This window comes from Styela clava, chromosome 1 (assembly GCF_964204865.1).
Source record: "Styela clava chromosome 1, kaStyClav1.hap1.2, whole genome shotgun sequence".
Taxonomy (NCBI): Eukaryota; Metazoa; Chordata; class Ascidiacea; order Stolidobranchia; family Styelidae; genus Styela; species Styela clava.
The window spans coordinates 19926601-19950056 of NC_135250.1; the positions used below are offsets into that span (position 1 = coordinate 19926601).

General features: G+C 35.8%; 2 protein-coding genes across 2 annotated transcripts; both read left to right on the plus strand.

The window, feature by feature from the left end:
• Nucleotides 1–223: 223 nt before the first annotated feature.
• On the plus strand, nucleotides 224–3323 carry LOC120348575 (uncharacterized). The gene is made up of 6 exons (XM_039418735.2): nucleotides 224–429; nucleotides 852–988; nucleotides 1663–1745; nucleotides 2310–2387; nucleotides 2695–2781; nucleotides 3040–3323. The coding sequence occupies exons 1-6, from the start codon at nucleotides 322–324 to the stop codon at nucleotides 3198–3200; spliced, it is 654 nt and encodes a 217-aa protein (XP_039274669.1). The 5' UTR covers nucleotides 224–321; the 3' UTR covers nucleotides 3201–3323.
• Nucleotides 3324–9809: 6486 nt separating this feature from the next.
• Nucleotides 9810–12824, plus strand: LOC120348573 (uncharacterized). Its single transcript, XM_039418733.2, has 6 exons — nucleotides 9810–10014; nucleotides 10439–10575; nucleotides 11161–11243; nucleotides 11823–11900; nucleotides 12205–12291; nucleotides 12543–12824. The coding sequence occupies exons 1-6, from the start codon at nucleotides 9907–9909 to the stop codon at nucleotides 12701–12703; spliced, it is 654 nt and encodes a 217-aa protein (XP_039274667.2). The 5' UTR covers nucleotides 9810–9906; the 3' UTR covers nucleotides 12704–12824.
• Nucleotides 12825–23456: the final 10632 nt, after the last annotated feature.

The window sequence follows — 23456 nt, forward strand, 5'->3', positions numbered from 1 at the left end:
TATTTCAGTTCAAACGCGCCCATGTGTATGTTGGTGATCAATATAGCTTTTTACATTTCTCACGGCTGTAGTTTGTTTTTGTTTATGTTTCGTCTGGCAATAATTTATATCCGATCAGTCTCAAATCATAGATAATCTCTAGTATCCAAAACGTTTTGTGTTCGGCCAAATATGAATATAGATATTTACCATCTAAAATCAAACGGGATAAAATTGTATATAAAATTATCAGTCCAGCGTGGCAGGGATCACTTTTGCAACGCAAGGTGACAGTAAAGTACGTCCGAGTTCTGCTGGAAGATTAAATTCAAGGTGGATAACATGGCAACACTGAGCTACTACGTTGTTCTCGTTTGCTTCGTGGCAACAACATCGTTTGCGAGTCTTTGTCCTGGAAATGGAACATATGAAGCGTTGGACCCAACAAAGGTAAGATATGAAAATGCAAATATTATCTTGTGCTGGTTGCAAACGAAGCCCTCGTCATCCAAATCAGAGTGTCAGGATTGGCGATAAAGTATTACTGTTCTTCATAAAACTATATAGCTTTGTTTGAGCGCAGCCTTCAAGATGCCTTATTTTTTTATTACTAGTCGGGGAAAAGCAATATTTTATATGAACATCTGCACTCTTGGTATCTCTGAACCGATTTACATATTTAAACAAAGAACAATGGAAAGCTACCAGGGTTATCCAACTCAGATAGATATCTTCATTTATTCCAATTTTCACTAGAAATACGAAGAACGCGAATGTACGCTCGTCTCCTAAGGATAATTTTCGTTAGTTTGAAAGAATGGGTGTGCTTTACACAAAGGGTATAAGATGATAAATTGAGGTTTAACTTTCAGCTGAGCAAAATGAGTTATCCCTTATACGACGTGATTGATATACCTGCTGCGATAAGTCATGTTGATTGCTGGGATCTCAAGGAGATTACTGGAAACAATGATGAAATTGTTCTCACATTTACTCAACAAGTGGAAGGGTAAGGTTTTGTTCTAGGGGCGCTTGAAAATTTGTTTATTTCAGTTCTGATATCGTTGTCTTTCAGTAGTTTCAGTCAAATAGGCATACTTCTTCTCTGAACACTAGGACATTTGAGGAAAAAATAGTTTGTATTCAGAGAATTAAAAGTGAATTCTACTGCCACGCAATATACGATATATTTGTGATGAATCACCATTCTTCTCAAACCGTTGCCAAACCCATACTTTTTAAAGTATTTGATGACTGAATTCTTGAAACACAAGCCCGCATCAGACCAATTTTAAGTGTTCGATGAGCAATTTTACTTTGAGATATCATAAAGAAAAATAGTATCAACTGCGCACTTGTTGGATGACATTGAATATACGATTTTGCAATGAAATCGGGAACAATATATTTTGGGCAAAAATTGATTCTGAATTCATCGTTTTCAAATTTTTACAATTGTAACAATTTTCACAATTGTTGGGTCCTTATCAATACAGTTAGTGATGTTCTTTTGAATTAAAAGCCACAGGTGATAAATTTGCGACGAACTAATCATTTTTTATGTAATTCTACATTATAAAGATGATTTGTACCTGAGATGTCAGTTAACGGTTATAATAAATCGTAACCGTTAACCATCTAAAATCGGTTAACCGGTTAACCATTCCCAGCCCTATTTTTTAGTCGTCCAGCAGAAGACTCGTTCGACGTGGATGTTTATTTTGTACATAATGGAGACGGAACGTATAAGGTCAATCCTAAAAACAGTAAGTTCACTTAGTTATGTTAGCTCGTTAGAAGCTCGTTAAAACTGCATAGCTTCATGTCCATGAACAAAATTATTTCGAAGCCAGTGAAAGCACAGCGTACCTCCTAAAGAAAAATTTGACGGGAATTTTGTCCTTGAACAACTAACTGGGTCTTCCTGTTTGAAATTCCCCAAATGTTAATATTTGTTAACAATCCTTGAGTGTGAAGGGAATTTGTCAAAACTAATTTTCACGACTATATAGAATTCAATTTTGAGAGCTCCTCAAAGTATTCACACGGCAGTGATGTCCACCTGGACTACCTGCGGAATCGGATACTGATATTATACCGACTCTGATAAAGCATTAGTTATATACAATGAAATATCAGGACTGCCCATGTCGTGCTGCAAATTAAATGAGAGATTATTTCTCACTACTCCATTCAACGTGTGCGGTGGTATATGAGTGATTTGCTCATGCTTTAAAATTTGTATTTTTTTGTAATGTTGAAATCTATCTCTTGGCTTGTCGTATCCCCCAATAGTAAATTTATTGCAGATTTACATTTCTCCGTTTTAGAACAAGAAGTGATAGAAACTTCTCAAGAATCTGTGAAACACAAAGCCGATGAAAAAATGCTGCAAGAAGTAGAAGATGGTAAAATGCAATTATATGCTTAGTGTTACATTCAAACGTAGTGAGAAATTGGTTTGTGTAAATTAAAAGTTATCTGATAACAGAGAAATACATTACATTTTCACGATGCTGGATGAAGTTCCCACTCAAATTGCCTACGGAAAAGTAGACTATTTCCTTTGAATAACCTTGTTCTGCGACTGATACTGTAAAATGTTGCAAATTCGATTTAAATTTCAATAGTTTTCATTGTATATGTATCACTATGTGGAACATAATGACCTAGACGAGTTTATGGAAATGAATTAAATTGTTTTGGATATTTCAGCTCTTCATAAAATATATGCATCGACTTATTTCTTCCTGACTGATTACAATAAATATTTCATCTTGAGTACATGTGCTCCAGGAAATCGTAAGTTCAGAAAATTAATTGTTTTTTGATTTTTTTTTTTTTCTAAAAATGAACCTAGCAAGTTGGGATAATTAACCAATAAATTATATCGCCTTTTGTAAAGCGATATTTTAAGTGAAATCTAATCAAAGTTTATGAGTTATAATATTCCTTCATGTTTAGTTTACATTTTTATTTTTCATTCACCTATTCCAACCTTTTTGCACTAATAATTTGAACTTTGTGACAATGTTCTATGTTATTGTACTTATTAAATAGGTCTAATCGGACTTGTGAAGCACATAAGAATGCGTCCTAGCGGTAAAGACGTTGTGGATATTTGGAACGAATATGCGAAATATGGCGAATCTACAACAGCAGAATGGGAAGAATATTGTACAAGCAGGAGAGAAACAAAGAAGAGCATTGGGCAAAAATGATCTGGTCGTTTAGGCCATGTTTAATTTATATTAGAGTTATATGGATTCCAGTTATTGAACGTTTCTCAATGTTTCATTCACTTCGTATTCAAGTGATGTGAAATACATGATGAAAGCATATTACACTTGCGATATATATAGTATGTTCAAATCAGATTTATGTTTCGGGGAGGCCCCGAGTCGGAAACGAGTCTTGTTTTTCAATAATTCGATTTATTTTTTTTAAAAACGCTTGTTTAACCTTCCGTGAGCCATCGAGATACCATATTGAGCCATCGATGACTCGGCTTGACCGTCACTTGATCGGACTCGCGCCTCGTCATTCAGAGGACTTCTACCCAACACTGGCATATAGGTAATGAGCACAAAACAAACTTAGTAGGAGAAATGTACGTAGCGCAAAGAATAGTAACCTCATGCCTACAGATACTGAAAATAAAGGATGCCTGTTCATTAATGTTGGGTTTAACTACGGACAGTGACTATTGGTATACAGTATCGGTTCACGAGTTTGGGACAAAACCTTTACCAGTTACAAATGGGACAGGCAATAAATCAACGACTAAATTTGAGTGATTTCGGTGCGGCCTACGATACACACGAATAGTATGTTCTATCTGATAAACACTCACGTTTATTCTCGAAAAGTGTAATATCCAACAGCTGTACCAGGTTAGGGTTATAGGCCATGATTGTATTCCGATTTTCCTTATTTTAGTTCTATTACGAAATCGTGGACTGTCTGTGTTAGCAAAGTGGATATACCCTCTGCTCATAACTTCCGTCTCTTTACACAACTTGATGTAAAGTAGGCGATCAAAATTAGTTACCAACATATTGGTTAAACACTTCTGAAGCGCCCAAATTTTTATTAAAAAACGTTGTTAGCAGTTATTCATTCATCTTATCCGCTTATATGATGAGTTTTCCTTTATACGACGTGATTGATATACATGCTGCGAAAAGTCTCGTGGATTGCTGGAATGTCAAGCAGATTACTGGAAACAAGGTTGGATTTGTTGTCACATATACTCAACAAGTGGAAGGGTAAGGTTTTTTACTGAGGCACTTGAAAATCTGGTTGTTTCGTTTCTGATATTGTTGTTTGTCTTTATATAGTTTCAGACAAAATAGTAATAATCTCATATTTCAAACTTCTTCCGTGCACACCAGGACATTTTGAGTACATATTTGTGATAAGTCACCGCTCGTCTCAAACCTTTGCCAAACCCATACTCTCAAAGTATTTGGAGTCTGAATTCACAAAACCGCGCCTGACCAAGTTGGCCCCAAACTTACGTTTGATATTGTTTGTAAGTCGTCCAGCAGAAGACTCGCTCGACTTCAATTTATATTTTGTACATAATGGAGACGGAACGTATAAGCTCAATCCTAAAAACAGTAAGTTCACATTTTACCGCACGTTAGCTTTTCAGAACTGCATAGCTTCATGTTCATAAACAAAAATACTCGAAGCGAGTGAAAGCAAAACGTACCTTCTTCTGACATTTGGTTTGACGGGCATTTTGCTTTCAAACAATTAACTGGTCTTCCTGTTTGAAATCCCCTAAGTGGAATATAAATATTCTTAACGTTTCTTGATTTTAAAAAATTATTTTCTCAAGGGAATTTGTCAAAACTGATTTTTCCGACTTTGGAATTCAATTTTGAGAGCTCCTCAAAGTATTCACACGGCAGTGATGTCCACCTGGACTATACCTGTACAATCGGATACTGATATTATACCGACTCTGATAAAGCATTGGTTATATACAAAAAAATACCAGGACTGACCATGCCGTGCTGAGTCGAACAACTCAAATTAAATGAGAGAATATTTCTTACAACTTCATTCAACTTGTGCGGTGGTATGAGTGAGAAAATCATTTTGTTAGTGCTTAAAAATTTGTAATTCTTTGGAATTTTGAATCTGTCTTTTTTTGTCGTATCCCCCGGTAGTAAATTTGGTGCAGATTTACATTCTCTGTTTAGAACAAGAAGTGATAAAAACTTCTCAAGAATCTGTTAATCACAAAGCCGATGAAAAAATGCTGCAAGAAGTAGAAGATGGTAAAATGCAATTATATACTTAGTGTTGCATTCAAACGTAGTGAGAAATTGGTTTGTGTAAATTAAAAGTTGTCTGATAACAGAGAAATACATTACATTTTCCCGATGCTGGATAAGTATTTCCAATCAAATCGCCAACGGAAAAGTAGACTATTTTCTTCGAATTACCTTGGGCTACAAATGATTTTGTAAAATGTTGCACATTCGATTTAAATTTCAATAGTTTCATTGTATATGTATCACAATGTGGAAATACAGAATAACCGAGATGAGTTTATCTATATGTAAATGAATTAAATTGTTCTAAATATTTTAGCTCGACATAAACTATTTGCATCGACTTATTTCTTCCTGACTGATTACAAAAAATACCTCATCTCGAGTACCTGTGCTCCAGGAAATCGTAAGTTTGGAATATCAGTTGCCTTTTTTAATTAAACCATATACGTGCCATATAGAGATTAAAACACAACGTAAAAGCTTTCACGGTTAATTTGAATTTCAGCAAGTTGGGGGATGAGCTTTAAATTATATCTCACTTGACAGTGTAACAATAAGAGGAAGTTCTGCCAAACAAACAGCTTGTTGCCTGGTGCCTTGTTTACAGCAATATTTCAAATGAAAATCTAGTTAAAATTTATGATTTATAATTTTCTTTGATATTTAATTTGCATTTTGATTCACTTATTGTAATCATTCTGTACTGATAATTTGAACTTTGTAATAATGTTCTGGGTAATTGTACCTATTAAATAGGTCTAATCGGATTTGTGAAGCACACGAGAAAGCGTCCTAGCGGTAAAGACGTTGTGGATCTTTGGAACGAATTTGCAAAATATGGCGAATCAACCACCGTAGATTGGGAAGAATATTGTACAAGCAGAAAAGAAACAAAACAGAGCATTGGGCAAAAATGATCTGGTCTTTTAGGCCATGTTTAATTTCTATTAGAGTTATATGGATTTCAGTCATTGAAAGTTTCTCAATGTTTCATTTACTTCGTATTCAAGTGATATAAAATACATGATAAGCATAATACACTTGCGATATATATATTCGAATCAGATTTATGTTTGGGGAGGAGCCGAGTCGGGAACGAGTCTTGTTTTTCAATAATTCGATTCATTTTTAAAAAGACGCTTGTTTAACCTTCCGTGAGCCATCGAGCCACCATATTGAGCCATCGACGACTCGGCTTGACCGAAACTTGATCGGACTCGCGACTCGGCATTCAGAGGACTTCTACGCAACACTGGCATATAGGTAATAAGCACAATACAAACTTAGTAGGAGAAATGTACGTAGCGCAAAGAATAGTAACCTCATGCCTACAGATACTGAAAATAAAGGATGCCTGTTCATTAATGTTTGGTTTAACTACGGACAGGTAATAAGTCAACGACTAACTTTAAGTGATTTCGGTGCAGCCTACGATACACACGAATAGTATGTTTTATCTGATAAACACTCACGTTTATTCTCGAAAAGTGTAATAATAAACAGCTGTACCAGGTTAGGGTTAGGCTATGATTGTATTCCGATTTTCCCTATTTTAGTTCTATTACGAGTTCGGGGACTGTCTGTGTTAGCCAAGTGGATATACCCTCTGCTCATAAGCGTCTCTTCACACAACTTGATGTAAAGTAGGCGATCGATATTAGTTACCTTCAGGTTGGTTACACACTTCTGGAGCGCCCAAATTTTTATTAAAAAATATTGCTAGCAGTTGTTCATTTATCTTATCCGCTTATATAATTAAAGCATATCATAGGATAGAGCATGTCATGAGCATAGGTAGTCGGTGTGGTCTTTAATGGCGGTATGGAGTAAAGAAGGTCTTTACAAATACCACACTTGAACACCTTTAACCGGGGTGAGCGGTACATTTGGCAAAGAAAACTGTAGGTTACCAATTTTCGTCAACTACGTATTCAACAGCAGGATTATTATGTTACTTCTAAGAAGACTAACTTAACCAAACCACGCCATTATAACAATGTGTTTATACTTTTCCCAGGCACTGTTGATGTTTATAAATAAATTGAAACACTCTGGAAAGTTTCCAATCGACCTTCTTCTGTAACCTCTGACTTTGAATGCATCTACAGTGACAAAACTGGCATTTATACAAAGGGACTTCAATCTTTTTTTTTTCATCCTTGTCGTTATCAACCATTGCCATAATCAGAAAGTCTAGAACGGCACTAAATCTGACATCATAAGAAAGTTATGTATAGAGATTAACCGTACAAAGCGGCTGTTAGAGTTGACTTGCCGATTTTATTCCAATCTAGAACACTACTGTTTCAATACTGTAAAAACAACAAATACCATGAACCTAATCAAATATAATAATGCACTGATTAGATATGGCAAAAGAGGGACAAACTATTTGCGAGAAAAAAGCATACAGATAACTTTGTATTGAACTATGTACTAAGATAATTTTAGTTTACAGTTTTTGTAACCTGGTGGACAATGTGAACCTGGCTCAATTTAATTAGATCGTGTTATGGTTATTCATTCGCTGTTTTGGGAGTTCAGCTTGATAATTTTTTTAATTAGCTCATAAAATAACTGTGTCGCATTGTTTTTTTTACATATTCCAATGCCACGGATATATGTACTTATCTTGTTTCATTTGGTACTTACTTTGGGACGAGGCCCGCAAATAATTTGTATATTGTTGAAAATTACTATTACATAATATTTCAGATAAAAAGAATAATAGAAGCAGGAACAGTGATAAAACTTTAGTATATTGTGTCCATGACATTTTACTGTCAAATTGCTACGCAAATATTAAGCTATATAGAAATGTAAGTTGTATTCAACCTATAAAACATTCTGGTAATTGTGAGTGGCCTGAATTCTTCATGTTCAAACCCAGACAGAACCCTATAAATCACGAAGGGCGACCCTGCTTCGGAACTCCAAATAGATATACGATTGAGCCATATACACAATCAATGCAAATTGCAGGATCGCCGTCCACTTTTTCAAACTCAAGTATCTGACAAAATCAAAAAACCGACCCAACTTGTACCTCAGAAGAAACTGCTATTGCTTAAACGCGGTTATTCAATTATCTGTCTCCCTCCGATGTTTGTTTTAGTCGTTAGGTTTGTCAACGGCGTCTCACATATGAAGACAACCATTTTATTCTTGATAACGTTAAACCTAAATGAAGTCATTGTGACGTTTTCAAACAATGCTCTGTCATACTTAACTATGAATGTCGCCAGTTGATATTTTATCAAACGCTCTAAATCTGTAAAGTATCCCCAACCTGTCCGACATGAGACAAGACGTGTATATAAATGATATATATAGAAGTATCATTATACTGTATAGTGTATATTACCATGTTTGTATCTAATATGATGGCATAAATCACTGTGATAGAAGTTGTCTTCACACAAAGACCAAATGATTAGAATGTCGCAGACAGGCTACTAATTTACAGATCACAATAATAATAAAATAAAAATCTAGTTAAAATATATTTCAAGCGTTGTACGTACTTTGAAACAGTGGTCGGCAACCATCGGAGAACAGTGCCATATCATACCGTTAGAGGCAATAGATAAGTTTACGCAAAATAATAGTCAATTGCGAACATTACCGAATTAACACAACACAAAGTACCGCAAAAGATGCTTAAATATTTATCGTTTCAAGAAATATATTATTCTTTTTAATCTACAACAACGGGTAAGAAAATCGACGGGCATAACGTTATTATAAAAAAAACGAGTTTATAGGTTCACGTAAAGCGCATAACAAGTATCCAGGGTAACCAAGGATGACCTCAACTACTGTAAGGAAATCGACGGGCATAACGTTATTATAAAAAAACGAGTTTATAAGTTCACGTAAAGCGCATAACCAGTATCCATGGTAACCAAGGATGACCTCAACTACTGTAAATCCTTATGTGTAATGGACAGCGCGGGGCCTTGCCAGAGTATAGATTAGAAGAATAACTGGATTATTATTAACTTTCAATTTAAATCAAGTGCTAAATCACGATCAAAGAAACTTGCAAAAACGACTTTTACGTACACAGAACATACAGACTGAATATATACATTAATATATATATATATATTATAATGGTTAAAATCAAGAATTTTCACTTCAATTAGCGCGGGCCCTGTGGAAAAGAGGGCCTCAGTGTGTTTAATTTGCTAGATTTCCCTGTAAAATCGAATATGTGATATTATTAGACTACGCTGATCAACAGACTTGCACGACCGGCGTGATTCTGAAGCCAGACCAAAGAAACACGCATAGCAAATTCAACATATGCTTTATTTCAGTGTTCAAACGCGCCCATGTGTATGTTGGTGATCAATGTCTTCTCACATTTCTCACTCCTGTAGTTTGTTTTTGTTTATGTTTCGTCTGGCAAAAATTTATATCCGATCAGTCTCAAACCATAAATAATCTCTAATATCCAGAACGTTTGTGTTCGGCCAAATATGAATATAGAGATTTAACATCTAACAATCAAACGGGATAAAATTGTATATAAAATTATCAGTCCAGCGTGGCAGGGATCACTTTTGCAACGCAAGGTGACAGAGAAGTACGTCCCAGTTCTGCTGGAGGATTAAATTCAAGATGGGATAACATGGCAACACTGAGCTACTACGTTCTTCTCATTTGCTTCGTGGCAACAACATCATTTGCGAGTCTTTGTCCTGGAAATGGAACATATGAAGCGTTGGATCCAACAAAGGTAAGATATGAAATTGCAAATATTATCTTGTGTTGGTTGCGAACGAAGCCCTCGTCATCCAAATCAGGGTGTCAGGATCGGCGATACCGAATTATTGTTCTTCATAAAACTATATAGCTTTGTTTGAGAGCAGCCTTCAAGATGCCTTATTTTTTTTATTACTAGTCGGGGAAAAGCAATATTTTATAGGAACATCTGCACTTTTGGTATCTCTGAATCGATTTACATATTTAAACAAAGAACAATAGAAAGCTACCAGGGTTATCCAACTCAGATAGATATCTTCATTTATTCCAATTTTCACTAAGAATACAAAAAACGCGAATGCACGCTCGTTTCCTAAGGATAATTTTTGTTAGTTTTAAAAGAATGGTTGTGCTTTACGCAAAGGGTATAAGACGATAAATTGAGGTTTAACTTTCAGCTGAGCAAAATGAGTTATCCCTTATACGACGTGATTGATATACCTGCTGCGATAAGTCATGTTGATTGCTGGGATATCAAGGAGATTACTGGAAACAATGATGAAATCGTTCTCACATCCACCCAACAAGTGGAAGGGTGAGGTTTTGTTCTAGGGGTGCTTGAAAATTTGTTCATTTCAGTTCTGATATCGTTGTTTTTCTCTAGTTTCAGTTAAATAGGCATACTTCTTCTAATGGTGATGAATCACCATTCCTATCAAACCGTTGCCAAACCCATACTTTTAAAGTAATTGACGTCTGAATTCTTGAAACACAAGCCCGCGTCAGACCAATTTTAAGTGTTCGATGAGCAATTTTACTTTGAGATACCATAACAAAAAAATAGCATCAACTGCGCACTTGTTGGATGACATTGAATATACGATTTTGCAATGAAATCGGGAACAATATATTTTGGGCAAAAATGGATTCTGAATTTATCGTTTTCAAATTTCACGATTGTAACAATTGTTACAATTGTTGGGTCCACAATACAGTTAGTGGTGTTCTTTTGATATAAACGCCACAGGTGATAAATTTGCGATGAACTAATCATTTTATATGTAATTGTACATTATAAAAATGATTTGTACCTGATGTCAGTTAACGGTTATAATAAATCGTAACCGTTAACCATCTAAAATCGATTAACCGGTTAACCATTCCCAGCCCTATTTTTTAGCCGTCCAACAGAAGACTCGTTCGACGTGGATGCATATTTTGTACATAATGGAGACGGAACGTATAAGGTCAATTCTAAAAACAGTAAGTTCACTTAGTTACGGCATGTGAGCTCGTTAGAACTGCATAGCTCCATGTCCATGAACCAAATTATCTCGAAGACAGTGAAAGCACAGCGTACCTCCTAGCGAAAGATTTGACGGAAATTTTGCTTTGGAACAACTAACTGTGTCTTCCTGTTTGAAATCCCCCAAATGTTAATATTTGTTAACATTCTTTGAGTCTGAAAAATAAAAAATTACTTTTTAAAAGGAATTTGTCAAAACTGATTTTCACGACTATATAGAATTTAATTTTGAGAGCTCCTCAAAGTATGACACGGCAGTGATGTCCACCTGGTCTACCTGCGCAATAGGATACTGATATTATAGCGACTCTGGTAAAGCATTGGTTATATACAATAAAATACCAGGACTGCCCATGTTGTGCTGCAAATTAAATGATAGATTATTTCTCATTACTCCATTCAACTTGTGCGGTGGTATATGAGTGATTTGCTCATGCTTTGAAATTTGTATTTTTTTGGAATGTTGAAATCTATCTCTTGGGTTGTCGTATCCCCCAATAGTAAATTTATTGCAGATTTACATTTCTTCGTTTGAGAACAAGAAGTGATAGAAGCTTCTCAAGAATCTGTGAAACACAAAGCCGATGAAAAAATGCTGCAAGAAGTAGAAGATGGTAAAATGAACTTATATGCTTACTGTTACATTCAAACGTAGTAAAAAATTGGTTTGTGTAAATTAAAAGTTATCTGATAACAGAGAAATACATTACATTTTCACGATGCTGGATAAATTTCCCACTCAAATTGCCCACGGAAAAGTAGACTATTTCCTTTGAATTACCTTGGTCTGCGACTGATACTGTAAAATGTTGCGAATTCGATTTAAATTTCAATAGTTTTCATTGTATATGTATCCCTATGTGGGACATTATAACCTAGAGTTTATGAAAATAAATTAAATTGTTCTGGATATTTCAGCTCTTCATAAACTATATGCATCGACTTATTTCTTCCTGACTGATTACAATAAATATTTCATCTTGAGTACATGTGCTCCAGGAAATCGTAAGTTCAGAAGATAAATTTTTTTTTTAAATTTTTTTTTCCGTAAAGCAAGCAGGTTGGGATAATTAACCAATAAATTATATCGCCTCTTGTGAAGCGATATTTTGAGTGAAATCTAATAAAGTTTATGAGGTATAATATTCCTTTATATTTAGTTTACATTTTTAGTTTTCAATCACTTATTCCAACCATTTTGTACTAATATTTTGAACTTTGTGACAATGTTCTGGGTTATTGTACTTATTGAATAGGTCTAATCGGACTTGTGAAACACATAAGAATGCGTCCTAGCGGTAAAGACGTTGTGGATATTTGGAACGAATATGCAAAATATGGGGAATCAACAACAGCAGAATGGGAAGAATATTGTACAAGCAGAAAAGAAACAAAGCAAAGCATTGGGCAAAAATGATCTGGTCTTTTAGGCCCTGTGTAATTTATATTACAGTTATATGGATTCCAGTCATTGAACGTTTCTCAATGTTTCATTTAATTTGTATTCAAGTGATATAAAATACATGATAAGCATATTACACTTGCGATATATATAGTATGTTCGAATCAGATTTATGTTTCGGGGAGGCCCCGAGTCGGAAACGAGTCTTGTTTAATAATTCGATTTATTTTTTAAAAAACGCTTGTTTAACCTTCCGTGAGCCATCGACGACTCGGCTTGACCGTCATTTGATCAGACTCGCGACTCGGCATTCAGAGGACTTCTACCCAACACTGGCATATAGGTAATGAGCACAAAACAAACTTAGTAGGAGAAATGTACGTAGCGCAAAGAATAGTAACCTCATTCCTACAGATACTGAAAATAAAGGATGCCTGTTCATTAATGTTGGGTTTAACTACGGACAGTGACTATTGGTATACAGTATCGGTTCACGAGTTTTGGACAAAACCTTTACCAGTTAAGAATGGGACAGGCAATAAATCAACGACTAACTTTAAGTGATTTCGGTGCAGCCTATACGATACACACGAATAGTATGTTCTATCTGATAAACACTCACGTTTATTCTCGAAAAGTGTAATATTAAACAGCTGTACCAGGTTAGGGTTAGGATATGATTGTATTCCGATTTTCCTTATTTTAATTCTATTACGAGTTCGGGGACTGTCTGTGTTAGCCAAGTGGATATACCCTCTGCTCATAAGCTTCCGTCTCTTTATACAACTTGATGTAACGTAGGCGATCAAAATTAGTTACCTCCATATTGGTTATCCGCTTGTAGGATTAAAGCATATCATAGGATAGAGCATGTCATGAGCATAGGTAGTCGGTGTGGTTTTTAATGGCGGCATGGAGTAAAGAAGGTCTTTACAAATACCACACTTGAACACCTTTAACCGGGGTGAGCAGTATATTTGGCAAAGAAAACTGTAGGTTACCAATTATCGTCAACTACATATTCAACAGCAGGTTTATTATGTTACTTCTAAGAAGACTAACTTAACCAAACCACGCCATTATAACAATGTGGTTATACTTTTCCCAGGCACTGTTGATGTTTATAAATAAATTGAAACACCCTGGAAAGTTTCCAATCGACCTTCTCCTGTAAGCTCTGACTTTGAATGCATCTACAATGACAAAACTGGCATTTATACAAAGGGACGTCAACTCTTTTTTCCTTTCATCCTTGATGTTATCAACCATTGCCATTCCATAAAAAAATAATTGTTTTTCATATACACGTGCCATTGTTTGCGCTTCGCATCGCTCTATTCAGTCGAGGTGCATGCTTGGATAAAATTGTCATCGCAATTACTCAGTGTCATAATCAGAAAGTAGTGAATCTACGCAAAGCCAAGTATGGAACAGCACTAAACATGACATCACAAGAAAGGTATGGATAGAGATTGACTGTACAAAGCGGCTGTTAGAGTTGACTTGCCAATTTTATTTCAACCCAGAACACTACTGATGCGATACTGCAACCAAGGCCAGAAATCTAATTTAATTATATATTATTACAAACTCCGTGCAAAAAACTATTCGGAAATATCCTATGCTTAGTAAATATATAAATATAAAATGCACTTATGGGATATGGCAAAAAAGGGACAAACTATTTGTGAAAAAGGCAAGGAGATATATTAGTATTGAGCTATGTGTGCTTGCATAAGAGAATTCAAGTTTAAAATTTTTGTAACCTGGTGGACCATGTGAACCTGGCTCAATTAGAATTAGATCGTGTTATTGTTATTCAATCGTTGTTTTGTGTGTTGAACTTGATAATTTTTTCAAATTTGCCAAGTGACTCCCGTAGCATTTGTACCTGAAATTATGGCCTAACACTAACCTGGTACACATACTACGTTCCAGTGTCCGCCATCTTGGTTAACATACTTCGGGAGTACCCATAAAATAACTGTGTCGTAATGAATTTTTGACATATTCCGATGTCACAGATATGTACTAATCTTGTGTGATTCAAGACTCAATTAGGAGCGGGTTCTTATATAATTTGCATATTATAGAAGCATGACTATAACATAAAATAAAAAGATCAATGGAAGCAGGAACAGTGATAAAACTTTAGTGTTTTGTGTTCATGATATTTTACTGTTTGCTGTCAAATTACTTCGCAAATGTATGTATGTATGTATGTTTATTCGTCTCGTAAAAGCAATATAAAAGAGTAAGTACTTATAAATACTGAAGACGGGATGTATGCACAAGACCATATTGGCCTAAAACACAGATGTGCGGCATACACCCCTTTGATTTATATAAATTATAATAGGGTAAATCAAATATGTACAATATGGTCCTTTATACAGGCAGTTGTGCGAGGAGGGTAGGTGGATGCGGTAACAGGGATATGGGTGGAGTGTACAAAACTGTTTGTACAAAGGAGTTTGTTAGACAAAACAACATCTATAAATAGAGACACAACACAACATGAAACGCAATGCATATGAATATAGTAATAAAAAATTTTTTTAAAAAAAAAAAAAAATTAAGAATTTGGATGAATGTACAATACCATTGAGTGATGATGCCACATACTATAAAACGCGGGAATGGTCAAGTTTAAAGGGTGTGTACATATATGGTATGCACCACTCAAGGGCGACAGTGTTATAAGTGGTCTATGGCTGTTCTGGCCAAAATGTGACCCTACAGGTTTTGGCGAAATATGATAAAAAAGGTATGTATCAAATGACTCACTATTATAAGGTTTTTTTTGAAATTCTGGATTCAGCCAAAAACAATGAAGTTTCAAAAAAAAAAATTAAAAAAAATTAATAAAAAGCATTTCCACAAAACCTATTATGGTTGCATTTCAGCCAGAAGATTAGAAAGGTATAAAGGTACAGTGGGATAGGGAATGATAAGTTATAAAGAGAAGCCATTTTACCATGTCATGGATTTTCCAATGTAAATTAAAATAATAAAATTATATGGTATCCTGGGATGAGCAGAAGAAAAAGTGTGATTCGGTGATAGGTAGCAACAATGGAAATAAATTGAACAGCATGCTACTCAAACAAAAACCATTGTCCCTACTATTTGAGCATTCTATCTATAACCTAAATTGCTGTGCTTTTGTTGTTGTCTAATTACGCATGATAATGAAATTAGAATGGTGTGCTAGTTATTAATTCAGTCCATTGTTCTATATTGAATCCGGGTGAAGTATCCTGTGGAGTTATTGAAATTGTCAGCTGGTCTATGGTGACTGAAGAGGAGGACAGATTCCTGATTCAATCCAAATAATCAACAGCTCTCCCTTTCAGTGTTGAGCTGACCTTAAAAAAATAATCTCCAAACAGTAACATGTTCAAAGCAGAGAAAATTGCTAATATGATGATAATATATATTGTTTAAGTTTGGAACGAAATTCTGAGTTCGATTTTGAATTTTTGATGTCATCGGGTAGGGAATTCCAAGCTTTTGGTCCACATACTGCGATTGATTCTTGTGAGATACTTTTACTGACAAATGGAATAAAAAAATTATCTTTATTTCTGCTGTTTGAATTTGGGTTTGCTTGGAACAGGCTGTTCAGGCTGGACGGAAGCTCTCCAATGTGACAAGAGAACATCATATTACATAGTTCGAATTTAGCTAAATCCACAACTCGTAGTAGCCTATGCTCTTTAAATAAGTCATCAAATATTAAGCTATATAGAAATGTGAGTTGTATTCGACATCCTGGTAATTGTGAGTGGTCTAAATTGTTGAAGTTCAAACCCAGACAGAACCCTATAAGGCACAAGGCCGACCCTGTTTCGGAACTCCAAATAGATATACGATTGAGCCATATACATAACCAATGCAAATTGCAAGATCGCCGTTCACTTTTTCAAACTCAAGTATATAACAAAATCAAATTACTGACCCAACATGTACCATAGGAGAAACAGCTATTTCTTGAACACGGTTATCTAGTTATTTGTCTCCTATCGACGTTCGTTTTAGTCGTTAGGTTTGTTTTACAAATCAAGTCGACAGCATCTCACATCTGAAGACAACCATTTTATACTTGATAACGTTAAGCTTAAATGACGTCATTTTGACGTTTTCAAACAATGGTCTGTCATACTTATCTATGAATGTCGCCAGTTGATATTTTATCAAACGCTGTAAATCTGTAGAGCAGGCCTGCACACCTCGAATTACCACGAGGGCCGCAAGCATAAATCTGAAGTCCCGGCGGGCCGCAAACTTTGCCACATACATATTTCTCAAGATGTACTACAAATCAAAATAATATTGGAAAACAATTAAATTTAATGAAACACTTTCATTACTGAGAAGCTTAAAAATTTGAAGACTCTTATTTTCTTGAGTAAAAACAAGGTACAGTATTTTTGCATAGGAGATGGCAAATATGTATTTAGTGGTCCATCTACCTTGAAAACGCACCCTTCGTTCCCAATATTTCTTTTTTATTAGAATTAGGTATTGCGTGTTGCAGTATAAACTGAGTGCAGGAAAATATTTTACTCATTTTCAGTTTTGTAAAATCGCCCCAAATATAGGAATGACAATTTCTTTAGTCATATTCACCGTTATTGGATATTTCCATTGTAGGCTAGACCAGTGGTTCCCAACCGCCGGTCCGCGAAGCTTTTTAGCCGGTCCGCGAGAAAATTTAGTTGTTTCGTTGTTTTCATGTCGTCTCAATCGCTTTCCCGATACGAGGTTGCGTTGGTTTATTACGCAAGTTCTCTTCCGCCGTCATATTGAGACATTGTGGTGCCGTCTTCCGCGACATCTTGGCGCCGAGTAACCACACTTTTCGCTTTTTCGGCTCCAATTCATTGCGAATGCGCTCAATCGAATCTCGCAAGATTCAGAAAACTAAAAATCGGCACGCATGCTTTTTCTGTTCTGCGTGCTTTTCCTGATTAATATAACCATCCACATAAAACTTTATGCATATATCTTTGTTTGAACCAGAAAACTGTCAAAAACAGTATAATATTCCAGTAGGACATGAACTTGTTGCAGCCCTGCAGGTGGTCACGAGACGCGCAAAAATCATGGACCGCAGAGATTTTTCCCAGTTTTTTGAGCAGGCACAGTAGAATTTTGATCCTGGTGCCAAGTTACCGACGACTTGTCATTGTAATTTCATTTCGTTTGAGACGTCGATCAACTACAGAAGGATATATATGATAAACCCGATAAAAAAGAAAAAGCTTGATTAATATTTGTGATTCTACTTTACAGTCCAGATTTTAAAAAATGATTCACTGTCACAATTTAGGATATCTTTTTATAACGAATACCCATCGCTAAGTAATCGAGCAATCAAACTATTGTCCATATTTTCAACCAGTTACTGCGTTATGCAAAAAAGCATTTTCATCACTAGCTTAATTAAAACACAGCAAAGAAATCGGCCGCACGCCGGTGAAGAGCTACGTGTTGCAGAAACTTCTTTGAGGCCTCGTTTGCAATCCTATACTGGAAACGAAACAGCGGCAAAATTATCACTATAGTTAATAATGTTTGTACATTTCGCTTGTACATGTTGTTTATGTCAGATGTTTTATGTGTGTCTTTCTTACGCATAATGGGTGTCCAACACTGCATTTCTTTACGCAAATTTATGGGGTTGTTTCCTGTTTCAACCATTTCAATTTTTGGCCATATTATTTGATAGTTTTTTTTCGTGTGATATGTATTTAAGTGTGCCTTTTTGTCTAGAAGTATATTGAGTGCCCGACACTCCATTATATTACGCAAATTTATTTTATGCTTTTCTGTTCCGGTCATTTCAATTTTTGACGGTCCGCGCGTACATTTAATTTTATTCTACCGTTCTGCCAGGGTAGAAAGGTTGGAAACCACTGGGCTAGACGAACAATCCGTTTAGTAGCAATAGATCTTCTTCTATTGTACTTTTTTGACTGTTAAATTACATTTTTCTACAAAATCTGCCTAATGTATTTGAAATTTTACAGTAAATAGCAAAATATTTTGTGCCAGAATTTTTGCACCATTCATAAATGACAGAATTGTTTTTTAGGTTTTAAATTTAAAAAAGAACTTCAGTTTCATAAACTGCTAGTACAAAAATGGAGTTATTAAGAGGTTTCTAATATGAACTAATGGGTGTGAGATTGTATACCAATATTGTTTTAAGCGTGATTCAGTCTGAATACTGAGATATCTAAATCAGGGTTTCCCAAACTGGAGGGCGAGGGGTCTAGTGACGAATTTTGGGGGTCGCGAAGGGCACACAAATTTCACACAAAGCTAGATATTTAGTGAAACTAGTGTAAACATAAATCTCACGATTTCGAATATGATCAGAGTAGCGGCGCGCTTGCATATCAATGCAGGCTTTGATTGTTAGACCCGAGAAGTGGCGCGCTTGCATATCAATGCCGGCTTTGATTGTTTGACCCGAGAAGTGGCGCGTTTCCGAATCACCCGCGGGCCGCACAGAAGTATCTAGCGGGCCGCATGCGGCCCGCGGGCCGTATGTTGTGCAGGCCTGCTGTAGAGTATCCCCAACCTGTCCGACAGGAGACAAGACGTGTTTATAAAAATATATATATATAAGTATCATAATACTGTATAATACCATGTTTGTATCTATTATGATGGCATAAATAACTTCACTGTGGTAGAAGTTGTCTTCACACAACGGTCAAAATGATTAGAATGGGGTTGCGGACAGACTACTAATTTACACGTGACGCACAACACGAAAAGGCCATAAAAAAGATTCTCAAATATTTATTTACATTATACCATTTATTGTACAGAAACGGGTAGGAAAATCGACGAACACGCAGCTATTACCAAAATACGAGTTTATTACATGTTTACCCAAAGCGCTAACTACTGACCAGTAGCCTTTAAATTGTCGCTCCGTTGATGCTGGCGCCGTGAATTTTTAACTCCCATAGCCTATCACGATCATGGTTACCAGGGTTGACCTTAACTATTGTTTAGCATTATGCGTAAGCGGGTCCCAGTCAATGTAGCGATTAGAATAAAATCTGGAATTTTATCAACTTTTGAATAAAATATTCACATTTTATCAACTTTTTACCAAGTACTAAATTACGATCAAAGAAACTTGCAACAACGAATTTTGCATACACAGAATATTCACACTGGACATATACCCTGAATGGAGGATACACCTGTGCCTGAGATATACATTATATATCTACTAAATTCTCTAGGATTACATATAGAAGTGACAATAGACGAAATGGCGACAATGCAATAATGCATGTTTGTCTTTTCAGTGTGCAACTGTGAGCTAAGCTTGCTTTCATCAGCCACACTAACGAAAGACGCTTTAGAAAACGCTTTAGCTTCACTCTATTGCAAAATACAAGATGAAATAGTGTAAAAAATAATTGCAGAACAATACAATTTTTACGTGATAAACGAGCATACATAACAGGTATGCGTTTAGAGCAGGGATGTGTATCCCGCGGGCTAAATGCGGCCCCCCCAAAAAAATTATGCGGTCTCCGGGGAAGCAATTTTGAATAATGTGTGGCCCATTTAACTAGTTAACTAGTCCAGGGCTTCCCAAACTAGGGGCCGCGGCCCTCTAAGAGGCCGCGAAACGAATTTTAGGGGCCGCTCTATTGTACTTTTCCAGACTCTTGATTCGAAATACAATCATTAAAAATAATGAGAAACAAAAATTTTACGATTTCGAATGAACACAACATCATTATGTGTAAATAAGACAATGTCTTCAATTTTATTTCGAAAATAACTCTAGGGCTTATTTGGGGGGGGGGGATGTAGTGAATAACGAGTTTTTTTATTATGCCAAATATGAATACCGATTTCCATTACTTAAAATAGCACGTCTTCATTTAAAATAACTGCTACTTATAGATTATTAACAAATTAAAAAGTATAAAGAGTAGAAATTTCTTGCTATCGACTAGGACTCAGTGGTTCTCGAACTTCATTGTATTGTGACGCCCTCCAAAAATATGCTCAATTTACGACTACCCGTGAAAATACGTATTGATACCTTTCAATAAAAGACTTTTTTTGCAATGAGTTTTATATAAAGGAACAAACAAAACATAACGACAGTCAGTAAAATCACATTTAATGGGCCTTGGTAGAAAAGTCTGCTTTATATAAAAACGAAATCGCAAAGGGGATGGGAGTCCTCAACGCTTTTTGACCCAAGAAAAATAATCTTTATCTACAGAAAACCGAATTTTCAGAATTAAACTTTTTTATTGTAACACCATCACATGTAAGATCGATATAATCTTCCCTTTTTTCCGTAAAAGTAGAAGATACGGGTTGTTTGAAAGGTTCACAAATCACGAAATTTTGCGACGTCCTAGCAAAATTGAAACGACGCACTTCCACGGGATTAGATAAAAAAATGCGCTATCGACTAAGTCTTTTTTAAAGGGGAGCGCTTATCCTACGGGTATCCTACATGCTGCAATTTCGCAGGCTGCAGTTTATTCATTTGCTGAACATGAGTGATTTTTTTAGCATTTTAGTGGAAAAACCAGGCAGAGATAAGATAAGTACATATTAACGATGACAAAATTGTGTTTTATTATCAGGTAGCATATTTTTTGTGTAGGTGCGCCATGAGTTTTTTCCATGATAATTTGGCGCCACACAAACCGCTGTCTTTTGCTAAGTTAGATCAATAAGAGTGAACAATGCCGTCGGTGGCCGAACATCGTAATTCATCATTTAGGCCTGCATAAGCAAACATTGAGCCAAGGCTGGACTTGCTATGCAGCAAAAAGTATTCCCACCCATTACACTGAATAATTAAGTAACGTTAATCTGAATAAATATGTGCTTGTTTTTGTACTTGAGTAGGCCTACTAAAAGTTGAGATATAGCTGTGTAAATAAAACATCAAAAATTTTAATATATTAAAAGGGGCCGCGAGTTTGGGAAGCCCTGAACTAGTCAATTTAGTTTAATCTGGTACGTACGAGTAATTCCACTAGTTATTTGTATCTGGCCCTCCTGTAATAAAGATTGCACACCCGTCACCTACAGCAGTGGTTCTTAACTTTTTCGGATCGGGAAATTGTCATTGTTGTGTCACCATTTTTGCAGCAACCATTTTTTGTTGTATAGAAATTGCAGTTTGGAGATCCGGAAGATGATAGGATACCTCAAAAATATTGGTAGCTCAAGTCGTTTGTTTTCCAAACTTCAAATTGCATTCAAATGCGGATCAAAGCGTTTTTCACAGATTTTTGTCCAATTTGACAAAGCCTACCTACGACTCGTCATTTTGAGGTCGTCCAGAACGGATGATAATTTAGCAAAGCTTCTCAATGAAATTATAGTTGCCACAAATGTATCACTTAATGAAAGTAAACATTTATATCAACTCATATACATATACACTTACTTCCCACATTCAACCTGTTCGAAAAAATGAACTACAATTTATTAGAGGATTAAGAATGAGATGATGCGCATGCAAAAACTTGAAACGCCAAGGTTTGTCATAACAACCAACCAACAACAAGATATTTTGTGCACATAAGCAGAAAGCATCTAAAACTGCTAAAACGTACAACATCTGCAGCATCGGTGACGATAGATAGATAATTTCTTTCGGAAACTCCATAACAAACATAAATTAAAAATGGAGAATTCTGGAGGGCAAGCAAAATCTATAAAAAAATTTAAAACATGAGTATAGGTGCTCCCGAAGTATGCTTATCAAAATGTCGCACAACCTGAACCCTAACCTGGTGCACAACCTGGGTTGAGGTTGTGCGCCATCTTAGTGCGCATACTTCGGGAGCACCTATACTTCTCATGTTTTAAATATCTCATGTGCCTGCCAATCTGCACGCACACAAAAACCCAAGCCCAATCAAATGAGGCTTAGGCCAAACTTAACAAACAAAATACACGATAGTGTTTAAACTTGCGGGCTGTCGTTCTTTTAACAATTAAGTTGATAATGACCAATACCTACAATCTCATGCAAAGATAATGTGGGGAGTGGAATGTAATAAATTTGCGACGATAGTCATACTCTCGAAGACATGACAGCTTTAAGAAAGACCAAGCCATGAAAAACTACACTGATTGCTAGATTGGGCATTGCGGAAAAGGTGATAAGTGGTTTAAATATACAAACAAACGCAAAACCATGGCGGCAAATTCGGTGTGCGGACACTCATAAAAGCAATATTCAGGAAAAACACTAATCACACGTGAGCAGGTCTGTAGCCTAATTGATATATACAGTACCGGTATACACATAAGTGATGCACTACTGAATTCAAATTGTAACAGTCATTGAAATGTGCAGTAACAAATATATCTGCGCAAAGCTACACCCAGGTAATCTATTTTACGACTTGTTTAAACGTGTAATATTGTATATCTTCAATGAACTATCACAATTTTAATATGTTTCCTCAAATAGTAGGCTGGGTACTGGAAAGGTTTCATCTTATAAAACCGTTCCAGAAGACCTTTGACGAATCTCCGAACAACTTCACCGAACCCCGGGGTCAAAACACTGACCTAAACAAATTTCGTATGCTAATTTCATTGCTTGTCTTATGTGTAATGATAATTGTTAGCTTCTACATACTTTAAACTTTTCTTAACATCAAAAAACTGTTGAATTTATCATAAGAAAATTTCAATTATTTTTTCCCGTGAAAAAGGAGGACATTTTGACTTTTTAGAG